Source organism: Nelumbo lutea, chromosome 6 (assembly GCF_056320005.1).
Source record: "Nelumbo lutea isolate HS-2025 chromosome 6, American lotus-T2T, whole genome shotgun sequence".
In the NCBI taxonomy this organism is placed as follows: domain Eukaryota; kingdom Viridiplantae; phylum Streptophyta; class Magnoliopsida; order Proteales; family Nelumbonaceae; genus Nelumbo; species Nelumbo lutea.
In genome coordinates, this window is record NC_142689.1 from 19656638 (window position 1) to 19682937 (window position 26300).

General features: G+C 39.3%; 1 protein-coding gene across 2 annotated transcripts in view; it reads left to right on the plus strand.

Moving 5' to 3' along the window:
- Positions 1-26300, plus strand: part of LOC148847763 (Nucleotide/sugar transporter family protein) — a 62490-nt gene that overhangs the window by 19292 nt on the left and 16898 nt on the right. For both annotated transcript variants that reach the window (XM_088948315.1, XM_088948316.1), the window contains exons 7-12: positions 1534-1634; positions 1840-1852; positions 2195-2379; positions 2576-2662; positions 5529-5623; positions 6886-7045. In XM_088948315.1, coding sequence (XP_088804441.1) covers positions 1534-1634; positions 1840-1852; positions 2195-2379; positions 2576-2662; positions 5529-5623; positions 6886-7006 — 602 coding nt within the window. In that variant the 3' untranslated portion in view covers positions 7007-7045. The remainder of the gene's footprint in view (positions 1-1533; positions 1635-1839; positions 1853-2194; positions 2380-2575; positions 2663-5528; positions 5624-6885; positions 7046-26300) is intronic.

Here is a 26300-nt window from a genome sequence, read left to right on the forward strand (position 1 = left end):
TGGTAATTTACAGAGAAGCCCTTAGTTGGGAAGAAAATTAAAAAGACATAACATAAGAAAGAATAGGCCCATATTAAGGCCCATTACAGCAAAGAACATAAAAGATAAAAAAGGATAAACAGCCTATGGGCCATTCGGCCCATCTTCCTCTTCCTTTTCTAACTTGAGTGTCGGAGAATCCTCCCCCCCCCCTCTGGGTACAACTCCAGTGTCTCTGATGTTTTATGTGCCTGCAAGGTGCCAGAGTCCTAGGTCAAAATATGATTTTTTTAGTTTAGGAAAATATATACATGAAAGGATGTGTCCCAGTGCACAACAAGATAAAGGGAAAGCTAAGCATGGAGCTTTTTCTATATATGAAAGCCCTTTCCAGACCCATGTTAGCAAGTCCATTTGCTATGGAACTCAACTCTTTTTGGATCCACCTGATATGAACTTGGATGGATGCCAAGAACTTTCTATTCTTTTAAGGTAGCAAGCCATTATGGACCCTTCCATGTTTGTTTACTCCGTGAAATTGCATTCCAAATTTCTTATTGGCAAGGGCTAAAGCTATGCAAGTTCGCACATGCTGTTCTGGATCTTAGTGGCATGTATATATCTGCAGGATTTCTTTCTTGCCTGCTTTCATTTTGTGTTTTCCCTTTTGAAGTTCATGTATGTATATAGTAGATTAATACTTCTGAATTTTGATTATCTTTTTATTCTCATTTAACATTTTCTACTCACCAATTACTTTTGCAATGCATCTCATCCTGTCTTACAAAATTATTTTGGCATAGAGCTTCTTTTCCTTCTCATGTATTCATCTTTACTTAAAAAAAAAAAAAATCCTACATGATACTTGGTTTTGAAATGGTGTAAAGAATCCTGGATAAGGAACTCTTCTCTCTGGGACAGAGGACCCTGTAGTGAGAGATCCTTTTCCAGATTGAAGCTCTCAGCCTCAAGATAGAGAGTGATTATTATTCTCTTAATTCTATTTGAAAATTGCTTTCATTAGAGTGGAAAACTACAATCCAATAAGCAGATCTGACAGTAATCAAATCTATAAATGCTTGCTGAAATTGATCTATCCAAAAATATCCTGGAGTTCTTCCTTCCCAATGCTCAATATAACTGCAATGAGCATGGGCTCTCCCCATTTCTTGATAGGTGACAGGTTCAAAATTCCAAGATTGAGAGCATTGATTTCTTCATGAACTCTCCCCATTTCCTGAGAGGTAAAAAATTCCATTCTCAAACTGCCTTCTTTTAAGGTCCCCTCCTCTCCGCCTCCTATGGACAAAAATGCTATGCTTGGGATAAACATCTATATTTATTAGATGTTTGTTTGATACATTTAACCAGATATTGACCCTTTTTTTGGCTTTTCTTTTTTTTTTTCACTAATGGAAAAAGTACTGTTAGATTTGTTTCTTTGCTTGCTATTTTAACTGGTTATGGCTTTTTTCTCATTGTTACAAGTTCGTCATGTCTGGTTTTATCTTTTCTTGTATGATGTTGCATGACCCATCCAAATCTTCTTCCCAGTTGCAAAGGAGACAGAATTTGAATTTTGGGGTTTTATTTTTGTTATGCTTGCTGATGTTATGTCTGGGTTTCGCTGGTGCATGACACAGATTCTTTTGCAGGTATGCCTTATCTTGCTTCCATTTCTCAATCTACTTTTCTAATTAAAGATTCTAGGTTTAATTATCTGTTTATCTAATAAGATATTTTAAAGTACTGCAACTTTTTATTTTATTGTTTCCTGTTTTTGGTTTGCTTTATTATTTCGAAATCTGACATTTGTTCTGCTTCTTTTCATTGCCAATTCAAATCGAAATCGACATGAAGAAAGAAGCCTATGGTAAGCAGTAAACTTTCTTTTCTTGAACTTCATTTTGAGTTAGTACAAATTCCAAAATCTTGGTAAAGAGAAATATGAACATGCATATACCCATCTACATGACATTTATGGATGTTTGTGGAACATCAATTTTAACCATATTATTGCCTAAATGTTTTTCTTTTTTCTTGTAATTCTAACCAGATATAGTATCGGCTAAGCATTTTCCTTATCTTTCTTTTCTTTCTAAAAGTTCTGCAGAAGATGTAATTGATCCCATCATTTTTTGAATAAGGGTGAAAGTTCTTTTAATTGATACTGAATGAAAACTTCTCCAAATTATGTCTGTTTGAATTCTTTCAGGTTTAAAGGATCCGATTATTTTTATGAGCCATGTGGCTCCAATAATGGCAGTAGCAACTTTTATTCTCTCTCTTATAATGGACCCATGGGATGAATTCAAAAGGAACAACTACTTCAATAATTCATGGCATGTTTTTCGAAGTTGCTTGCTAATGCTTTTTGGTGGAACCCTAGCTTTTTTCATGGTAATAATTTGGTTTTATATTCTCTACCAACTGTGATAAATCCTACTGGTGGAACCCTAGCTTTTTTCATTACTGGAAATTGATTAAGGATTTATATAATTTCTAAAAAGCATTGTCTCATCATCTATACAGATTATTTACATTGTTCTTTTCTTTTGATGTCTTATATGTTGATTTTCCTTTCTTCCTTTTGTAGGTTTTAACAGAATATATTCTTGTATCAGTAACCAGTGCAGTAACTGTGACAATAGCAGGAGTTGTCAAGGAAGCTGTCACTATTCTGGTACAATTTTGTCAATCTTCTTCTTTGCATGCATACACATTTTATATATCAATCTGACCTTTTAGAACTTCTTGTTTACTACTTTGAATTTCTTATTAGAGCACTGCAAATTGACAACATAATAATGTTTCATTACATTCTTAGGGCAGAAGGACCGGAAGAGTGGTTATGTAAATGTGTTTCATGGTTGTTATGCTTGATTTGTTGGATTCTATTTCAATCTGTTACAGTAACTCAATAGAAAACTCAATATGATTTTCCTAGGAATCTTATATTTTTTCCTTTTCGTATCACTGCCAAGGAAGAAGTCTTAATTTGATAATAACATGATCTTTTTTGGTATTACATACTACACATTACAGGGGGAATCAGGGATAGGGCAGAGCAGGGTGCACATGAGCCCCACTGGCCATGCCACATAGAGCCGGGAGTTCAGCGGGTTTGCTCCTGCACCTCTTATTTGGAGGGGTGCCAAGTGACCATCTAGACTACTGGATCATTAGGCTCAGTAATGGAAATCATAGTAAAATTATACCCATAAAAATTGCAATAAATTTACTTGTTATGCCAGCTATTTGTTAACTTTGATTATCAGGTTCTGTAGTTGTCTGAGTTATGCAACATCTACTTGAACTATGTACTTTAAAAGGCTCTTCTTAGGTGACCAGCATATTGTTGAGGCCAGGTTGTAATTCCACCCATCTCACCTTGACTAGTATTCACTATTCACTTACTCTTTCAAGCAGTGCCAAGCATGCATTTTATGGTGAATGTATGCTGGAATGCAAAGGTATAAAATTTGTTTTTGGGACATTAATAAATAGTGTTAAAACCTCTGTAGTTGGAAGACACCAACCCATTTTTCTATCATAAAGTCTTCTCAAACATAGTTCTTGTTTTCATTCCACTATGAGAATAAAACCAGCTTTCTCCTTTTCTGTGATTGTAACACGATACTACTGCTTTTGTTGTATACAATAGGTACGGAGGTACCACAAATATCCATTCAAGATAATATACTGTTTTTTATTAGCTCTCTCTCTCTCTCTCTCTCTAACAAACAATTGAAAAGCTTCAGAATAAACATCTGCTATCAATGGAAACCCCCTCTTCCCTCTTAGATAGCCTCTTTGAAATGCATAAAATTTTATCAACAATACACCAAGGATTTGGGGGGTTATAGGAAATCAAAGAACAATGTGGAGAAGCCATAAAAATAAATAAGAAATACAAAATATCCTAAGGCACTTCCCAAACAAAAATATACAGATGAGGAAGTCAATGAATGAATCTCAAATCAACAACATAGGGGGTGTTTGAAAACAAAATCAACTGCCACATCAGCAAAATTACATTAACTTTGCTGACAATGCAGTTGTTTTTGTTTTCAAAAACAAAACCAACCATGTTGCACCTCCATAGTAAGATCCCTACTAAACCTTTAAAAGTGCATCACTTCAGGTTCTCCTAAACTTTCCTCTATCAAGTAACCTTGGGTTGTCAATTTGTTTGAAGGATTTGAACCCTAATATCTGTTGAATGAAATGATATTGAATTGAATCATATTGTGAATCATAGCATAAATGGTAAGACCATTTCTGTTTTTTCAGAAATCTGTCAAAAATTTAAACATATATACTAAACACTTAAATATACAACAAAGTTGATTTTACCTCATTCTTAATCATCATCATCGTCCAAGCCTTATCCCAATTATATGGGGGTCTGCTACATAAATCTTGTTTTGCTAGTCCCCGCTGTTTAATGCCATATCTATTGTTAAATTATTGGCGCATAAATTATTTCTTACTACTTCTACCCATGTCCTTTTTTGGGTCTATCCTTTGCCCTTCTATCCCCTTCAACTTGTAACAAATCACTTCTTTTTATCTCATTCTTAATCCATATTTACAATTTTAGTACTGAATACAACAAATTTTACCATTTGTACAGTAGAAGCATAAAATGGTATAGCTAAATTTGACTTAAGTTAATTAACCCATAAAAATGGCTCTTTAACCTACACATGATGGAAAATAAACTTAATAAAGTTTCTAAATAGGTCTCTAGTAACTGAAATAAATATTATTCTGGTAAGGGTTTCTAACAAATCATCATCATTATAGAAGCCTTGTCCTAACTATATAGCCATATAAGTTGGCTACACAAATCCTGTTTCACCATTCCATTCTGTTTAGTGCCATATCCATTGTTAAATTATGAGCCCTTTAATCATTTTCTACTACTCCAACCATGTCTTTTGCGGTCCCTTCAACCTGTAAGGCTATAACAGATCACTTCTTCTTATGAGTTCTGTAGATGGACTTTTATGTATGTGACTAAACCATATTAGTCTACTTACCCCCATTTTATCATCTAATAAGTCTACTCATAGGATCATTTGAATGATTTTTTTTTTCTGATTCTGTCCTTACAAGTTTCCCCACTCATCCATCTCAGCTTTCACATTTCTTTTACATTTATTTTTTGGACATGTTTTTTGACTGCCAAATACGTTGTTCCATACAGCAGGGCTGACCTTACAACCGTTTTATAAAATATCTTTCTAGCTTAAGTAATATTTTCCTATTACATGACTCCAGATGCTCCCCTTATCCATTCTTCTCTAATTCTATTGGTGGCACCTTCAATCTCTTTCTTGTTAGGGAGTATTGAACCAAGGTAACATAAGAAGCAGATCAATCCTAAGTATACCCCTGGTTTGGACGAATTCCCCTTGAGGGTGATAAAAACCTTACAATTATTTAATTTCATTTCTTTCTTCTACCATTGCGCTTGTAATCACTTAATATGCTTTCACTTTTGATGAAGACTGAATCTTCATATTTTCTTTGTAACATGTCAGGTGGCAGTGTTTTACTTCCATGATCAGTTTACCTGGTTGAAAGGGATTGGACTGCTTACAATCATGATTGGTGTGAGTTTATTCAACTGGTACAAGTAAGTTGTCAACAAATAATTTCAAGTTTTCCCCCTTTCAGAAGATGTTATAGAATCCAAAGACATTTATAAATGGGGAACCAAACGGTTACTTCAATGCTAGTTGGGGACTTAAGCAAGGGTGTCTTCTATCCCTTTTGCTTTTCACCCTAGTACTTGATATCTTTAGTCAGTTCATTGAGAAGGCTAAAAGACTGGATATGGTTAAAGGATTTGAGGTGGGGAGAGATGCAGTCTGTACCTAGTATTTAGAGAACTGGACAGGACCAGCTGGTCTGACTACAAAAACTGTGAATCGACTGACCTGCCAATTCAGTCATGCCCTATTGAGGGTGATAAAAACCAGTCAAAATTGGCCAACTAACCGATCTAATTGGTGAACCGGTGAACTGATCCCAAATTCAACAAATTGGATGATTTTTATTCATTTTTTAACTTATATCCTAACTTCTAGAGGTCATAGCTTTGTGATTGGTTGCCCAATTGGGTAATATTTATTTTTTATTTTTTATTTTTTATTTTGGGCAACTTTTCACAATCTACGCATCCAAGGTACCCCACTATTTTTGCCCAAAAACGGACTTTTTAGCCTCAAATCTTAATTTTTATTATAAAAATATTGACTAAATAAAAAAAATACATATATGCAGAACATAATTATATGTTTTGAATATATGCATATAGTTAATATTATTATGTTTATATTATATAATTATGCATATTACATAATTGACATGGTAATTATGCAATTATGTGTCAACTTACATTGCAATTATGATGATGCATCTGACTCTGTAGCATTTGAAAGTTAACACTTAAGTTCCCACCATTTGTCATGTGAATCTCAATTTTTGAAGGCTATCCAATCCTGGAAATTTTGAAACTTGTAAAGGCAATTTATTTTTTTGAATTTTATGGAGCTTATATGGTATCACTTTAGTTATGGAAGTCTTACTATGGTAAATAATTCATCATTGTAAAAAGAGCATGTAAAAAAATGATAGCACTATCTATTTAATTTCTTATATCACTTTGATATTTCTGGTTATTGTTCAACCATGTATTTGGTTGATATCTAGGAATAACTGCTTTCAAATTTGGTTTCTGATTACTGTCAAATTTGGATATGACACTAAAAAGGATAGAATTGTAAAACTGGATTCATGTAGCCAAAACCCCTTATAGTTGGGGTAAGGCTTAGATGATGATGGTGAAATTTGGGTTTATCTGATGTGTTTCTTTATGTTATTGCTCATTTACAGATACCAAAAGCTACAGAAGGGCCATACAAATGAAAATGGTGAAGCAATGCTACTAAATTCTAATGCAGCTGCAAAATATGTTATCCTTGAGGAGATGGATGATGTAGATGGTGAAATTTAGTAACTCTTTTCATCGTCTTGATCAAAGCTTGAAATTTAGGTAAGTCTCTTCCTAGCTAGTTCTTCAAATGAATATCCTGGTGAGTTGTTGAAGCTAAATGCTGAATTTGGTTCTTTTAGTTCTTTCGCTTGAAAATATGCCCATCTAGATCTCTGCCAATAATGAATAATTCTATTGCACTCGACACATTTATCATATATATTCCACATAGGATGCACACCATAAGTTCGTGTTCGTATTTTTACAAAGAATTGATTTTCTTATAGTAAAAGATTAATTAAAGAAAAAAAGAATATATACACACACACAAATTCTTTTCAACCCATCAAAAAATAGAAGGTAAAAAAAACAGTAATAGGAGCAAAGAGAAGAATGAAAAATAAATAAATAAAACAAGCCACATCTTTTCTACCTTTCAACACCTAGGTCCTATACAATATAATTTGAACTCAGTTCAAACAAGGGTGTGTTCTCTTGAGTCACACACTCTAAAATGTTATCTTATATATGTTTTATGTGTTATGTATCTTGGTGGAGGTTTCATATAGACAGTTTCCTTGAGATCCCCATGTACGGATGCATTTATGACATCCATCTGGTGGATGTCCCAATTTTTAGATGTAGAGATAGCCCACAATAGACAAATTGTAGTCATTTTAGCTACAGGAGCAAACATCTCCTTGTAATTTATGCCATACTCCTACTTATATCCTTGTGCCACCAAATGAACCTTATATCTATCAAGGCTCCCATCAGAATTAAGTTTCACTAAATACACCCATTTTCTTCCAATAAGAGAGGCATCTAGAGGGGCGGGAACCATGCCCCATGTGTCATTATCAATAAAAGCTTGGAGCTCAATATCAAAAGCTTCTTTCCAATGTGGAACAGCTATAGCCTTCTGGTGTGATGTGGGAATATCTATGGTAGACAAAACAGCAGAGAAGGAGCTATGGTTTGAGGGAAAACCATAGCAACCAAGAGGGCAAGAAACTGATGACCCAGAAATTTTACACGCAGTTCACAGACTTACAGCAGCGCTCACACACTCGAACATCAACAAAAGAAACTAGTATTCATTCAGCAGAAAACATTAACAGTTGGTTGGTTCTTCGAGAGACCGCCAGCTCTCCCAAACACTCACAATATTCTTTACTCAAAGAAAAACATTCCACCCCCATCCCCCAAAGCCCCTTCTTATACTCTTCTGATAGCGTAACTGACTCCCTCTATAAATGCCCAGCTGGCCTAGTTATAAATGCTCAAAAACTCTTCTTATTCATAACTGACATAGTTATAAATGCCCCAAGACTCTTCCTATTCACTTCTGACCTCCTCCATAAATGCCTCATGTCTAATCATCTCCCCTTTATGCTGCCTTTTCTTTCTCCTAGCATACGTAAGGTTAACTGGGGGCCTATCATTACCCGCCGCCCAAAGTCTAACCTTGTCCTCGAGGTTAAAATGAGGAAATTGGTCTCGAAGTAAGTCAAAAGGCTCCCAAGAATCTTCAAAATCAGGCAGGTCCTGCCAATGAGTAAGCACTTCCAACCAGGAACTCCAGGCATAGTGGATGGACGCACACCGCGCACAGCAGTAGGATAATGGAGCTTTGCAACTCTTCCAGTCTCTGAATAAAATTCCTTCTTTCTTTGAAAGCTAGACCTTTTCAATCTCTTGACTACTACCCTTGTTCCATCAGGTAAAAGCCCACTATATGTGCCACCAGTCTTGGCATTTCCAACAAGATGTTTACCTTCACTGAAATTCTTTGTAATTGGCCTCAGTTCCTCATTGCTGAAGACTTTCCATGATGGGGTAACTGATGCAGATGTTGATGGATTAGATGCTTTGCGAGACCTTCTGCGCCTCTTGCTCCTCCTGTATGCAAGCAACCAAATTACAACAGCCAAAGTTGTGCAAAGGATCATCCCACTAACAGTTGCAAGGATGATAAGATACTCCTTGTGGCGGCGTAGGTGGTAGCATTTGTTCTCTATACCAAGCATACAGATGAACTCACGAGAGTTGTTGCATCTCTCACCCACAAGGGTTGGCTGGCCATTAGTCACCGATGTACAGGTATTGATTAGATTAATGCCTTTGCATGATGAATTGGAGCAATTGGAGTGAAATGGTGCCCAGGGGAGATGGACTCATTCCAATGTGTTGCATTGTCAGACCATTTCCAACTAAAACCACCTGTAGAATTGAAGCCTCGTCCTCCAACCCAGCAGCCTCTTTTTGTATTAGTGCAGAGTTTTCCAGCAAAACTTAGTTCTTTGGCTGATGTCAGTGTTGCCAAGTGCTCATTATAATCCCTACATCGGGACTCTGATTCATCCCAATAACTGGAGTTTTCTATCAGCCCAAAACACTTGCTCTTATTTGGACTGATTACCGGCAGGTCTCGTAAGGGAGCAAAGAGCACCTCGAATTGGTGACGATATTCCTTAATAGTAGAAGACTGATGTAACAAGAAGAGCTGCTCCTGTAAATTACCCTCCTGAGTCGGTCGAAAACGTTCAAGGAGGAGCTCTTTGAATTCTGTCCAACCACGAAAAGGTCGCCGACCATCCTCCCAATAATACCATGCCAATGCATCACTCTCTAAACAGACCACTGCCGCCCGCAGATGTTCCGCCGGAAGCAAGCCATTAATCTCAAAATAGCTCTCCATGCAAAAAAGCCAGCCGATTGGATTTTCCCCATCAAAAATAGGCAACTCCAACTTCCGAAGAAGTGAATAAGAAATATGTTCCGGCACTGACATTGAAGGAGACATCGGGAAAGCTGCACTCTTCCCTTTGTCAGCCACATGACTTGATGCGGATACAGGAGGAGCATTATTAGTTGTAGACAAAGGAGCTGACAAGGTCTGTTGATGAAGCAACAGATCAAAACGTCTCACCAGATCTTGAACGCCTTTTTCCAGAGATTGTACCAAGTTCTCCAGGGACGAGATCTTTGAAATTCCAGCAGCTACCTTATCTGGATCGAGTCGCTGAAACTCATTGCGTAAGCCATCCATCTCCAAACGAAATCCAGAATGCAGAGAAGACAGGCATTCTTCGAAACCCTCCACCTGTGATGCCTACTTCCTTAGCTGTCACCATGGCCGAGGAAAGACGTGCTCTGATACCACTGATATGACCCAGAAATTTGACACGCAGTTCACAGACTTACAGCAGTGTTCACACACTCGAACATCAACAAAAGAAACTAGTATTCATTCAGCAGAAAACATTAACAGTTGGTCGGTTCTTCGAGAGACCGTCGGCTCTCCCAAACACTCACAATATTCTTTACTCAAAGAAAAACATACCACCCCCATCCCCCAAAGCCCCTTCTTATACTCTTCTGATAGCATAACTGAATCCCTCTATAAATGCCCAGCTGGCCTAGTTATAAATGCCCAAAAATTCTTCTTATTCATAACTGACATAGCTATAAATGCCCCAAGACTCTTCCTATTCCCTTCTAGCCTCCTCCATAAATGCCCCATGTCTAATCATCTCCCCCTTATGTTGCCTTTTCTTTCTCCTAGCATATGTAAGGTTAACTGGGGGCCTATCAGAAACACGAGAGGAACGACGTAAGGGGGGATTAGAGGATGGGGGGATCAAGAACAAGTGCAGGTGTACTTATAGGATCAGGAGCAGAGGAACTTGTGGATGGAGAAGGTGGACCAGCTTATAGTGGTGAGGAGGGTGGAGCTATAGGATTTGGAGCAGCTAGCCTCTTCCTAAAAAAGACACGGAGCAATTCTGGAATAGAAGGAGCTGAATTTGAAGAGCCTGCAAAGTCAAAGAATGAAGCACCAAATGGAAGTAGTAGGTAGTTTAGCAATGCGAGCATAAAAAGAAATATTTTCCAAGGAAAATGACATTACAGGATACACGAACCTGATGAGACTGAGGGTCATAGTAGAGGAAATCCTTATGGTCAGGGCTATATCCTACAAATGCACACATTGCTGATAGTGGAGTGAGCTTTGTGCTCTCGTGGGGTGGAAGATGAACAAAACACAACCAAAAACATGAACAAAAAAGTCAGGTGAACGATGAAACAGGTTTTGAAAAGGAGAGGTATTATGTAAAATAGATGAAGAAAGAAGGTTAATAAGGTACAAAGCAGTGTTGGCCGCCTCCACCCAGAAGGAAGTAGAAGCATGTGACTCATGAAGTAGGGTCCGTACAATGCTCAAAATGTGTATGTTCTTGCGTTCTGCCACTCTACTTTGTTGTGGAGTGCCGGGACAAGATCTCTGTGACTGAATTCCACCATCTCTCAAGAAGCTTTGAAAATATCCATGAAAGTATTCACCCCTTGAGTCTGAACTGTTGAGTGGGCCGACTTGTGTTTAGTTTATTTTCTTTTAAATTAAGATGTCGTTGGGCCTTGGGTCCATTAGTTTTATTTTTTAAAGAGCTGTAATTACTTAGTTTGAGTTGTCGCCCTACTAAGGGCATCCTTGTAATATCTCATACTTAATTATAAATAGAATGAGGGGTTGGCAGCTAGGGTTATGTCAATCTATCCTAGTCGACCTTCTTCTCTTTTCTTCCCTTTCCTCTGTCTCTTGCTGAAATCCCCAACTTTCTACTCTTCCTTTCACAAGAAGCTTGGCCGAAATCAGCACATAAGCCTTTCTACTTGGTATCAGAGCAGGTTGAAGGTTCTTGAAGAGATTCGTTCCTGCAGCCCTAGATCGGCCGACTGCATGGATATTTAAGAGGCTTATCGAAGCTTTCAGGTAAGCCCAGTTTTTGGATTTTCTTGATGGATCTGTATGCCCTGTAGCTGGTTTAGGGTTTCTCATCAGAATCAGGAAAAGTTGGAGAAAGGGGAAGAGTCCTGATTTTGTTGGACTCTTCAATTTTGACCTAGGTAGTGGCGCCCTATTTTTTTAGGGTTCCTCTGTGTTTTTTGTAAGGGGCGATTCAAGTTCCATGTGGTTTGGAGGCCTCTAGAGAGGGCGGTTACTTCTTCTCTCTCTTCTCCCCATCCCACCGAAAAGGAATCTTTCATGGGAAGAAAGTCCAGGACACCAAAGGAGTGTCGTTGGTTCCAGAAGGTATTCTATTTATTCTTGTTGCATTTTTTAGCTGTTTTCTGTACCTCTTTGAGACACATGGAGGGACACAGAGTTGAATATAAGCCTGGGAATGAAATGGGACCAGTGGGAGGAGGTGCTGGAGACCCCTTCGGAGCCGGAACCATTACTACAGTTAGGTTGGATGGTACACATTACTTGGAATGGTCCCAAGTAATGACATGGTTGGTGCAAGAAAATTATATGGGGTATATTACTGGTGAAGAGGTAAAACACGAAACTGGCAGCTCCCGGTGGGTGCAAGAAAATTATATGGTAATGACATGGTTGTGTAATTCTATGTTGCCACATATAAGTAAAAACTTTTTATGGGCAAACATTGTTAAGGAGATATGGGATGGGGTTGCAGAGACCTATTCACAGAAGGAGAATGTTGCTAGGGCTTATCAACTGAGAAATCAGATTATTGCTACTAGGCAGGGAGATAGATTTGTTGCAGCTTATTTTTCAGTCCTTAAGACCCTGTGGCAGGAGATTGACCATCTGGAGACCTTTGCTTGGGAAACCACCAAGGATGCAACCACCTATCAAAGACACTTAGAGAAGTATAGGGTGTTCGAATTCCTTGCTGGCCTTAACCCTGAGTATGACATTGCACGACAACATCTTCTTTCCAGGGACAATGTCACTCTCTCCCAAGCATATGCATTTATGTCAGGAGAGGAGTGTAGAAGGGATGTAATGATGAAGAATCTCATGTCTGATCAGTCTGCTATGGTAAGTGTTGTGAAACCTAAACAAAATGGCAATGAGAACAAGAAGGAAGACAAAAGGGACTTAGTCTGTGACTACTGTAAGAAACCAAAGCATACAAGAGATACTTGTTGGAAGCTTCACCCACATCTTGTGCCGACCAGATTGAAGAATAAGAAAGGAAATGCACATATGGCAGTTACTGGTGACACTCCGCCCCCCCCCCCCCCCTACTACAACTGCCTTGGAGTCTGTTGCAGCTACTGCAGTAGGGCCGAGCTTGAGAGGTTTGGGTTACTTCTAAATCAAAGGGAGACAGCTAGTTCCAATTCAGCCGCAACCAGACAACAAGGTACAGGTAGCACAGGTGGAACTCACTCTACCTCCCTTGCCCACACAGATAGTCCACATGTCACTGCAAACTATGTTTCTTCTTCAGGTAAGGAGAGATCTCCTTGGATTAGACTCTAGAGTCTCAGAACACATGACCCATTGCTCCACCATTTTCTCCTCTTACCAGCTCAGTTCTGGCAGAGATAGGGTCTCCACAGCTGATGGATCCCATGTTCCTATTGCTAGCAAGGGATCTGTCAAGATTAATGATTCCATTTGTTTACCCTCTGTCCTCCATGTTCCTAGATTGAGCACAAACTTGTTATTTGTTAGTAGTTTGACTAAGAATCTGAATTGATCAGTAATTTTTCCTCCTGGACATTGTATTTTACAGGATCTGGATTCAACGAGGACGATTGGGAGTGGTTGTGAAGTGAATGGAATCTACCTCCTAGATACTCTTCCAATTCACCAAAGTCATCATGTTTGCAAGGACAGTGAGTCAAAACTTGTGGATCGGATTATACTTTGGCATAATCGTCTGGGTCATTTGTCTTTTTCTTCTTTAAGTTCTTTGTTTCCAAAACTGTTTGAGTCTGTGAGTCTGTCAAGGTTGAAGTGTGAAGGTTGTGAACTTGGAAAGCATTGTAGACACTCTTTTAAACCGAGCAATAAAAGATGTTCTTCTCCTTTTGATGTTATTCATTCGGATGTGTGGGGCCCTTATCATGTTCCCTCTATGGGCGGCTATTGCTATTTTCCCCTGTTTGTGGATGATTTCTCTCAATATTCCCGGATTTACTTGATGAAATCACGTGATGAGGTACCATCCTTGGTGAGGCAATTCCATCAGATGGTATTAACACAGTTTGGAACTAGAATCAAGATGTTTAGATCTGACAATGCTAGGGAATATTTTGAGAGGCATCTTTCCTCATATCTGTTGGAGTATGGTGTTGTCCATCAGAGTAGCTGCTCCTATAATCCACAGCAGAATGGTGTTGCAGAGAGAAAGAACAGACACATTGTTGAGACGGCAAGAAGCATGATGATCACAGCGACAGTTCCGGTTCGTTTTTGGGGTGATGCTGTTCTCACGGCAGTATATCTGATTAACAGGATGCCTTCTCATATACTTGGATTCAGCACTCCATTCAGCCTTCTTTTTCCTCAGGGGGAGATGTTTCATATTCCTCTAAGGGTGTTTGGGTGTGTTTTCTTTGCGTATATTCTTGGTCTTACCATTCGAAGCTTGATCCCAAGGCAAAGAAATGTGTCTTCCTTGGATATGCAGAGAATCAGAAAGGGTACCGCTGCTATGATCCAGTCTCTGGGAACTGGTTTGCTACTATGGACATCACCTTTTTCGAATCTACATACTTCTTCTCAAGGAATCCTTCTTAGGGGGAGTGTTTTGGGGAAGTAAGTTAGCAGTCTATCCCTATCCCAGTTCCAGTTCCTGTGTCTACTACTGTGCTTGAGAACCATCCGATGTCACCTACCTTGCCACCCCCTTTGCGTTCCATCTCACAGTATTACTCACGACAAAGACTTCATAAGGAGGTTGATTCCACTACAGCAGAACTCACACCACTTCTTGTTGATCCCTTGGAGACTCTAGATTCGGCTGATACAGATCCAGGTATTCCTCTTGATCCCTCTACTATTTCAGTTCCCATTGGTCCCACTAACACTATTACAGATAACCTTGATCTCCCTATTGCCCTTAGAAAAGGGAAGAGGAAATGCACTGCTCATTGCATATCACAATACTTATCCTATAGTGGACTTTCTCCTTCCTACCGTGCTTCTCTCTTCTCTTGATTCTGTGTCTATACTCAAGGGTGTTAGTGAGGCTCTCTCCAAACCTGAGTGGAAGGCAGCTATGCAAGAAGAGATGGAGGCTTTGATTAAGAATCAGACATGGGAAATTGTGGACCTACCAGAAGGCAAGGAGACAGTTGGATGCAGATGGGTTTACACAGTAAAGTATAAGGCAGATGGAAGCATAGAGAGGTACAAGGCAAGACTTGTTGCAAAAGGATACACACTGACCTATGGCATTGATTATCTAGAGACCTTTGCACCAGTTGCAAAGATGGCCTATGTTCGGATACTCTTTTCTCTTGCTGCCTCATACTCTTGGCCCTTGTTGCAACTGGATGTGAAGAATGCTTTCCTAAATGGGGATCTATAAGAAGAGGTGTATATGGATCTTTCAGCTAGTTTTTATGATAATGCTAAAGAGGGAAAGGTATGCAAGCTGAAGAAGTCACTATATGGCTTGAAACAATCCCCTAGAGCATGGTTCGACAGATTCAGAAAGGCCCTGGTTGTTTTTGGCTACACTCAAACTCAATTTGATCACACCTTGTTTGTGAAGCGCAGGGGATCCTTAGTGTCAATCATAATTGTTTATGTGGATGATATTGTTGTCACTGGGAATGATCTGAGTGAGATTGATAGTCTGAAGAGGAACCTGCATAAGGAATTTGAGATTAAGGACCTTGGAGAACTGAGATACTTCTTAGGCATTGAAGTTGCAAGATCGAAACATGGAATTTTTATCTCTCAAAGGAAGTATGTCTTGGACCTTCTTCTCCAAGAAACATGGAAACTTGGAACAAAGGCAGCTAGCACCCCCATTGATCAGAACCATAGAATCAGTGCATCAGAAGGTGAACCAGTAAAGGACCTTGGGAGGTACCAAAGACTTGTGGGTCGGCTACTATACTTGTGCATGACAAGACCAAACATCTCCTATGCAGTAAGTGTAGTGAGCCAATACATGCATGCTCCACGAGACCAGCACTGGAAAGCAGTTGACAGGATCCTTGCTTATTTGAAGGGACATCCAGGTAGAGGCATATTGTTTACTGATCATGGACAGCTCAAGTTAGAGACCTATACAGATGCGGACTGGGCAGGATGTCTCGATGACAGAAGATCAACTTCAGTAGTGTGCACCCTAGTTGGGGGTAACCTAGTCTCATGGAAGAGTAAAAAACAAATAGTTGTGGCAAGGCAGAAGCCGAATATAGGGCCATGGCACATGGAGTTTCAGAACTTCTCTGGATCCGTTCTTTGTTGGAAGAAATCGGTGTTCAGCCAGAAGAACCTATGATGCTATACTGCGATAACTAGGCAGCAATTAATATTGCTCATAATCCATTCCAGCATGACCGAACTAAGCACATTGAAGTAGATAGACATTTTATCAGAGAAAGGGTAACTTCTGGAGAAGTTTGTCTTCCATACATTTCTTTTGATCTGCAGCTTGCTGATGTCCTCACAAAAGGCGTTGCAAAGAATAAGTTGGAGCATGATCTACGCAAGTTGGGGATGAATGACATCTACTCCCAACTTGAGGGGGAGTGTTGAGTGGGCCGACTTGTGTTTAGTTTATTTTCTTTTAAATTAAGATGTTGTTGGGCCTTGGGCCCATTAGTTTTATTTTTTAAAGAGCTATAATTACTTAGTTTGAGTTGTCGCCCTACTAAGGGCATCCTTGTAATATCTCATACTTAAGTTAATTATAAATAGAATGAGGGGTTGGCGGCTAGGGTTATGTCAATCTATCCTAGTCGACCTTCTTCTCTTTTCTTCCCTTTCCTCTGTCTCTTGCTGAAATCCCCAACTTTCTACTCTTCCTTTCACAAGAAGCTTGGCCGAAATCAGCACATAAGGCTTTCTACTCAAAGAACCCAAATATTAGAATCCAGCTGATTTTTTTATCTTGGCTAAGAAAGATTTAAAGGTGGGAAAAGCATCAGATTTGTTTCTCAAAAAAATATATCTAGGTAAAGCGAGTACAGTCATCAATAAAAGTAACAAAATATTTATATCCCAATCACTATGTACTAATTTAAAAGGAACCAATGCATGCTCAGTTGTAAAAGGAAAAGGTATTACATGGTTCTTACTCAAGCAACAAGAAATGCAAACTTTATTAACATTAATAAAAAAAGTAACTTCAGAAGACAAAAGACCATCACGAAATAACGACTAGTTTATTTACATAGGAATGACCAAGTCGCCTATACCACAAATGCCATAAATTAATTTTGCAAACAACTTCAGAACTGGGAGTAGTAGTAAGTAAACAAGATGTGGAAGAAGGCTCCAGTGTCCTTTCGAATTCCAAGGCAATTAGTGACCTATAGGTGACTAGGAGAGGAACAATAATAGGGTGACTCACCAGAGAAATCGATGGCTGAAAGCGCAAAGGAAATGGTTGAGGATACTGAAGTAGTCGTATTCCCTTTATCTACACCTTCCATTGTTGTCTGGAAGGCCTTATGTTGGTTCTTCTTAGGACCTGAACTATTTTCCTTAGTTGGTCGAGTGGGAAATTCAGGTATTATATGTCCTTGTTGCTTACAATAAGTGCATAAAATTTTCTTTTGACAGTGTGAGATGACATGCCCATACTCCTTGCATTCATAGCATTGTACTGAAGACAAGTCCTTCTTGGGCTTGGACTTGTTCACTAGAAAATCTGCCTCTAATCCAGAATCAAGTTTCGAACCCATAGTGGATTGTGTTGTTTTCTTGGTGCTGAGATGGTGTGATTCCAAAATAGAGAGGAGAGAAAAGATAAAAGAGAAAAGAGAAACAGAATTGAGAGAGGCAAAAAGTCAACTGGCGGCGCCAGTTTATTTAGTATTTATACTAGGATGACCATACAGAAAAAAAGAAAAGGGAAATTACAAAGGTGCCCTTGCGGCACTAACTTAAAATAAACTAAGTTATTCAACACTCCCCCTCAAGTTGGGACGTAGATGTCAATCATGCCCAACTTGTTACATGAATCATCGTGCCATGAGTGATGTAAGCCTTTTGTAAATATATCTGCCAGTTGCTCTTTGGAACTCACTTATGGGGTGCACACTTCCCCATTAACAAATTTCTCTCTAATGAAGTGTTTGTCAACCTCTATATGCCTAGTTCTATCATGAAGAACTGGGTTGGCTGCAATATTAATGGCAGCCTTGTTATCACAATACAAGGACATAGGGCTATCAACAGGAAAACCTAGTTCGCTCAACAGATTTTTTAGCCACATTACCTTCAGCCACCCCATGGGACATTGCTCTATATTCAGCTTCAGCACTAGACCTAGCCACCACATTTTGTTTCTTGCTTCTCCATGTGACTAGATTTCCTCCCACAAAGGAACAATACCCACTAGTAGACTTTTTTTGATCAACTGATTCAGCCTAATCAGCATTTTTATATACTTCAATCTTCAAATGACCATTCTTATGGTATAATAAACCTTCTCTAGGAAATCTCTTTAGGTATCTAAGCATTTTTTCTGCTGCTTCTAAGTGTGTGGTCTTAGGAGCATGCATGAACTGACTAAGAACACCTACTACATAAGCAATGTCTGGCCTGGTCATGGATAAATATAGGATCCTTCCCACAAGTCTCTAGAATTGTTTTACATCTTTGACAACTTCACCACAACAGTCACTCAGTCTGTGATTTGGATCAATGGGAGAGTCGATTGGCTTAACCAATAGTTTTCCTGTATCCTGTAACAAATCTAAGATGTATTTCCTTTGAGAAATGAAGATCCCCTTTTGAGAGCGGGCCACTTCAATTCCAAGGAAATATCAAAGGGGACCTAGATCCTTCACCTCAAATTAAGTGGCTAAGAAATCTTTTAGTCTCTAAATTTCAACCTTCCAGTCGCCTGTTATCACTATGTCATCAACATACACTATCAAGGCTGCAATCGTTCTGTTGTGAGGATTATTTAATTGTTATTTTACAGCTACTGTTAGTGTGTTGTCAGCTTAAGATGTTGTCAGCTAGTTAGTTTCTTTCTTTCTTATTAGTTTGTTACTAGGGAGTGCCATTAGGGGCATACTTGTAATCTCCCATTCCTTTTATGTTAAGTTAATATAAATAATTAAACTGGTGGCAGCTAGAAGTGTTTTTTTGTGTTTCTCAATCATATCTTCCTCTTCTCCTCTTTTCCATCTTCCCATTTCTTCTCTTCTCTTTCTCTCTCTCTCGTTTCTGTCTCTCTCTCCATGAATGATTACATGGTATCAGAGCATGATTACATGTGGCAACCCAAGATACTTAGGTTGCTGGTACTACCCGGGACCACCTTACTAATTCTGACCCTAAGGAAGATATAATGAATTACTTCAGAGACCACTTGGAGTCATATGGTAGGGCTTTGCGACAGATGGATAGTTCATTCACTGGTACTCCTTCATTTGCATGTACATCAGGTAATGCGGCTTCTGCATTCCATGTCACTACTACCACTGGTTCCCCATGGATCATTGGCTCAAGGGCCTCTAACCACATGACCGGTAAGCCGAACTTGCTTCAGACTTGTAGCCGTTTGTCAGGAAGGGATAAAGTGAGGCTTGCAGATGGATCATTCTCCTCCATTGCAGGCCAAGGATCAATATCTCTTCCCCATGGCCTTAACCTGAATTGTGTATTGCATGTCCCTCAACTTCCTATAAATTTTCTTTCAATCAGTAGTATCAAAAACTCTTTAAACTGTAGTGTAACCTTTTTTCCTGGTTTGTGTGTTTTTCAGGGTCTAACTTTTGAGAGGACGATTGGTAGAGGGAGCCTAGTGGATGGTCTCTACATTCTCTACAACAAAGTTGGTCCCTCAGTGTCATCCTCAGAGTCATATAGTCAATCAAATAAGAGTCAAATTTTTTTGTGGCATAGTCGGTTAGGTCATGTTTCTTTTGAAAGAGTAAAGCCTTTGTATGTTCAATGTCAGAGTTCCAGTGTCAAACGTGTCAGTTGAGCAAACAATATAGAATAACTTTTCACTCAAATAATAAAAGATCAAGTGTTCATTTTCATGTTGTGTATTCTGATGTATGGGGGCCTGCTACTATAATCTCTGAGGGCGGATATAAGTACTTTATCACATTGATCGATGACTTTTCTCGCTATACATGGGTATTCCCTATGCGTAGTAGAGACAAAGTTCCAAAGATTGTGAAAGACTTCCAGAGGATGGTATTTATGCAATTCCATGTTGAAATACAGTTCTTCCAATCAGACAATGCAAAAGAATATTTCCATGGTGAGCTCAATGAGTTCTTTGCCTTTCACGGATCTATTCATAGGAGCTCATGTGCAAGAACACCACAACAAAATGATGTTGCAGAAAGAAAAAACAGACACCTCCTTGAGGTAGCTCGCTGGATGATGTTACACATGAATGTTCCAAAAAGGTTTTGGATGGATGCTATACTTGTAGTTGCTTATGCCATCAATCGCATGCCCTCTAGAGTGTTGAACTACATGGCCCCTCATCAGTTGTTATTCCCTCAGTCCCCTTTATTTTCCATTCCCATGAGAGTTTTTGGTTGTCATGCCTTTGTCCATGATTTGTCTCTGTTTTGAGGTAAGTTAGACCATTGGTCCATTCCTTGTATCTTTCTGGGGTATCCCTCATCTCAAAAAGGATATCGGTGCTTTGATCTTGATAGTCAATAGTTTTTTGTGTCTATGGATGTGTCCTTCTTTGAGTCTGAACCGTTCTTCCGTGCTTCTCAGGGGGAGAGTAGTAGTGTGGAAGAGGAAAAGCAGGTTCAGGTCCGCCAAGTCGCTCTTCCTTTTATTCCGAACCTTGCTCCCTTTCGTGTCTTCCAACGTACACGCCATAGGGATCAGCAATGTGATAGAGATGTGGAGCAACCAAACATTGAGCAACCGACACTATTAGACTCCTAGGAGCAACCAAACATTGAGCAACCGACACTACCAAACACCCCATTACCCAGTATGTCTCCTATGATCACATTTCCCCCTCATATTGAGCCTTTCTATCCGCAGTTGATTGCATCCCTGTTCCCAGAAATGTTGCAGAAGCCTTAAAATGGCTTGAATCGACAGATGCTATGAAGGAGGAGATTAATGCTCTTCATAAAAATCAAACCTGGGAATTGGTGGATCTTCCAAGGGGGAAAGATAGTGGGTGTTTACAATTAAACACAAGGCAGACGGGACAGTTGAAAGGTACAAAGCAAGATTAGTAACCAAAGGGTACACTCAAGTGTACGGAGTTGACTATGATGAGACTTTTGCTCCAGTAGCTAAGATGAACTCAATTAGAGTTCTCCTATCATTAGCTGCTAACCTTGACTGGGAATTGCATCAACTGGACATAAAGAATGCTTTTTTAAATGGTGACCTAGGGGAGGAAGTATACATGGTTCAACCCCCTGGATTCTGTGCCAAGTGAAGTGAAAATAAGGTGTGCAAGCTGAGAAAGTTTCTTTATGGTTTAAAACAATCTCCCAGAGCTTGGTTCAGTAAGTTTCAAATGGCAGTTCAGTAGGTAGGCTTCAAAAAATGTCAGTTTGATCATACACTCTTTGTGAAGAGATGTTAAGAACAGATTGCTTTATTGATAGTGTATGTAGATGATATCATCATTACAGAAAATTGGAGTTTAGAAATACAAAAATTGAAACAATTCCTTGCATCTAAATTTGAAGTGAAAGATTTAGGTCCCCTGAAGTATTTCCTTGGAATTGAAGTTGCCCGCTCAGAAAGGGGCATCTTCATTTCTCAAAGGAAATACACCCTTGATCTATTACAAGACACAGGCAAATTAGGCGCAAGGCCAACAGATACTCCCATGGATGTTGATCACAAGTTGGGTGACTGTGATGGTGAACCTCTGAAAAATGTGAAACAGTTCCAAAGGTTAGTGGGAAAGTTGATTCATGACCCGTCTAGACATTGCCTATTCAGTTGGGGTTCTAAACCAATTCATGCACTCTCCTAAGAAACCACACATGGAGGCAGCAAAGGGAGTTCTTAGATACTTAAAAAAGTATCCCGGAACAGGTCTACTATTCAATAAACATAATCACCTAAAGGTGGAAGTCTTTATAGATGCTGATTGGGGTAGGTGTTGTGGATGATAGAAAGTCCACAAGTGGGTATTGCACATTTGTGGGAGGAAACCTAATGACTTGGAAAAGCAAGAAACAAAGTGTGGTAGCAAGGTCAAGTGCTGAAGCTGAATATAGAGCTATGGGGCACATGGGGTGGCTGAAGTCCTTAATCTTTTAGGGGAGATTGGAGTTGTTGCTCATAATCCTATATTTCTTTACTGTGACAACAAGGCAGCCATAAGCATCGCCAGCAACCCTGTCCTACATGAAAGGACCAAGCACATTGAGGTGGACAAACACTTCATAAGGGAAAAATTGGAAAAAAGGGAAGTTTGCATCCCTTATGTCAACTCCAAGGAACAACTCGTTGATGTCCTCACAAAAGGACTTCTATACTTGCGGCACAATGAGTTATGTGACAAGTTGGGCATGATAGCAGCCCAATTTGAGGGGGAGTGTTTTGAAGATTATTTAATTGTTATTTTACAGTTGCTGTTAGTGTGCTATCAGCTTAAGATGCTGTCAACCAGTTAGTTTCTTTCTTTCTTATTAGTTTGTTACTAGGGAGTGCCACCAGGGGCATACTTGCAATCTCCCATTCCTTTTATATTAAGTTAATATAAATAACTAAATTGGCGGCAGCCAGAAGAGTTTTTTTGTGTCTCTCAATCATATCTTCCTCTTCTCCTCTTTTCCCTCTTCTCGTCTCTTCTCTTCTCTTTCTCTCTCTCGTCTCTCTCTCTCCATGAATGATTACATGGTATCAGAGCAAGGTTCTGGGCTATAAAAATCTGTTTCTCCCATCTGACCTGCTTCGTCCTCTTTCTTCTTTAATTTCTTGGACGTGGAAGACAGAGAAACCCTAGCAGACTACTTGCAGCTCTTCCTTTGGGTTCTTCCTTGGTCGTAACATCAAGGAGACCCTAGCAGAAGAAGGGCGATGCAGTAAAGACTCCCTTCCTTATATGTTCGATGCTGTGAAGTTAATTTCTGGGTTGGCACCTTCGTACAGGTGCTGGACAGGGTATGTGTTCTTATGTTTTTTCTATGGCCAATGGTGTGAAGGCCTTACTTTTTGGTTTTATACCTTCGTTTAGATGCTGGACTGTTAGATTGCATGTGTTGTAGTCGAACTGCTAGTATACTATTCTAACGGCTGGTGTTGGACTGATTACTGGGCTGTTTTAATGGCTGGACCATCACTGAGTTGATTTCAGCAGTTCTTTTGTTTTTTCCACATTCCATAAGTAAATTTCTTGAGGGTTGGTATTCTGATTGTGGCTGTTGTGTAGTTGTGTGGGATTTGGTCTGATTCAGCAGTACTCTATGGCAAACTATGATTCAACTTGATCGGGGGTTACACCAACCCGCAACACAGCTGGTATGGGAAGTGAAAACATGATGTTTCCCATGCCCATTACCCCTTTAAATGGTCTAAACCACCTAGAGTGAGCTAAGTGTAAAACTTTATGTAACATCTAGGGGAAAAGCTGGTTACATAAATGGAAGGGTGAAAGAACGCAAGAGTGAGACAGCTAAACATGATAGGTGGGACCAAGAAAATAGTATGGTGATGTCTTGGCTCCTTGCAGCCACGGAACCTGATGTGAAGAACTTTATGTGGGCAGACACCACTAGTGATATTTGGGAACAAGCCAAAACCACCTATTTTGAGCAAAGGCATTATGCCAAGGTTTACCAGTTGCAAGCTGAACCTTCGACCTATAAACAGGGAAATCATAGTTTGTCTACCTATTATTCAGCCCTTACTTCCGTATGGAAAGAATTGGATCATTATCAGGCTATAGAGTGGAAACATGATGATGATGCTAGGGCCTACAGGAAGCCGGTTTCTCAGCAGTATGGAAGATTTTATACTGGGAACTAGGCTGACTGTTATAGTTACTTAGTGCTGGTTTTGGGAAGGGCATGTCTGGGGGATTTGTCATATATACCACATGTGGTAGTTGTCTTTTGGTTGTCTTGCTGCCGTTGCCCTTTTGAAAAGTATGGCCCTTTTGAGTGCTTTTCATCAGAGCTGCCATTTACTTAAGGTTTCAGTCTAAGTGTTATATGTAGAGACTGATTTACATCTCTTACATCTTTCCTTTTTTGGCTCTTGGGAGCACATGTTTATGCTGTATCATATGTACACTATCTTTTCCTATTTTATTCTTTCTTGTAAGTGAGGAACATAATTGTCCTTTCTCATTTCTTATACATAACACATATATAAGATAACATTTTAGGGCGTGACAACGCACCCTTTCATTCTGTCTCTCTCTTGTTCAAACTGAGTTGACATGGTTTCAGAGAAGGTCTTTCAAACCTGTCTTTGATTGAAATCTGTTTGTTGGGTTTGTGAGGTAGACTGAAGATCTACCAGATCAACCTTTCTACATCTGCTTGGGAACTCTCTGGATGCTGTACTGATCAGCACTAGTTTCTCATTTTTTTTTCCTGGAAAATCACCGTCATCCCTAAAGTTTCCCCTCTTTCTCTTGATTGGATGCTTCAATCACTGTGAAACTTCAGATCTGAGGTCGCCTAGGTCAGTTCTAATTAGTTCTATATTTTTTTTCTGGTTCAGATTGCATTTGAGGGGTGCTTTGTTCTCCTCCTTGTTCGACAGTCCAGGAAACTTAACTTTTTCAGACTGTCATCAGTTTTCAACCTTAGTTTAGCTGATATGTGACTGGGTCTTGATCCCTCTTTGTGGTGTGTGATTGCACAAATATATGATATCAAGTTTTGTTTTATTTGGAGATTCAGCTACCTTATTTTTCTTGAGTTTCTTGATTCCGTTTGCTGAATGGCTATGGAGAAAAGAGATATTCTCCCAATGAAGTTCAATGGGACTAATTATGCTTTCTGGAAGTTCCATTCCGATTATTTATCAAAAAATAAAAAGTTCCATTCCGATTCTTTGTTGAGGGAAATGGTCTTTGGGGCTTTGTGGATGTCTTCACAAAGCAACCTGATGATTCTGATTCAAAAGGGATGAAACAATGGAAGATTGATAATGCCAGAGTTCTGTCTTGGCTTCTTGATTCCATTGAAATTGATATTGTTATTCTGATAAGGAGTTTCCGGATTCCTAGTGAAATGTTTACCTATATGGAAAAGGTGTATCAATAGTCCAACATGTCCTGTCAATATCAAATTGAAACAAAGATCTTTCTTATTGTCAGAGTGAGAAGAAAATACAGGAATATTATGCTCGCTTTGTGAACTTGTGGACAAAATATGAGTTGGTTCATATGGGTGAATCCACTTCTGCATGCTGCATTAAAACTATGAAAGAACATTTTGAAAGGAGAAAGATCATGCACTTCCTAATGCATCTGAGACCTAAGTATGAAGTTATAAGGTCAAATATTCTCAATAGGGGTACTTCACCCATACTTGATACAGTCTTGGGAGAACTTCTCAAAGAAGAAACTAGACTCATTGCACATGTCTAATAACTTAGTTTATTTTAAGTTTAGTGCCGCAAAGGCACCTTCGTAATTTCCCTTTTCTTTTTTCTGTATGGTCACACTAGCATAAATACTAAATAAACTGGTGCCGCCAGTTGACTTTTTGTCTCTCTCAATTCTGTTTCTCTTGTTTTCTCTCTTCTCCTTCTCTTCTCTCTATTCTGGAATGATACCATCTCAGCACCAAGAAAACATGGTATCAGAGCGGCAGATCCAATCTTAGGACCAGGGTGGTGCTTCTTTCCTTTTTTGTTTATTGGTGATCGAACCAAAGAAGAATCTATGGTGGACATGTGAGGGAGCTCACTGTAAGATAGTTCTTTTCTCTTGGTCATGAGCCCAGAAATTATCAAGGAGGAGAAAAAACGAATGCTGTGAGCTTTCTTTTTTTTTCTTCCTCAGTTTTGTGGATCGAACTGATCCTTTTGTACCCAGATGAGTGGGTTATGTGGGTCTAATGACCTGCGGCTGGTGTGAGAGTGTGTTCTCTCAATGTATGTGGATCGAGTGATCCTTCTTTTGCCCTGAAAGGTGTTATTTATTCAAGACCGCAGATCTGTAACTGCTGTGACAACAGTTTATTTCCTTCTTTTGTTCATATTGAACCTAAGTTACTGTGTGAAAGTTGATTTATTGCTAGAGGGAATGGTCGGACCTGTTTCTTTGATATGCCTTACACATCTGAAATGGTTTAGTATGGCCGAAATCTGAGAACAGTAATGGTGTGTGATCAGTCTAAAATGGTTCAGTAGGGCCGAAATCTGAGAACAGTA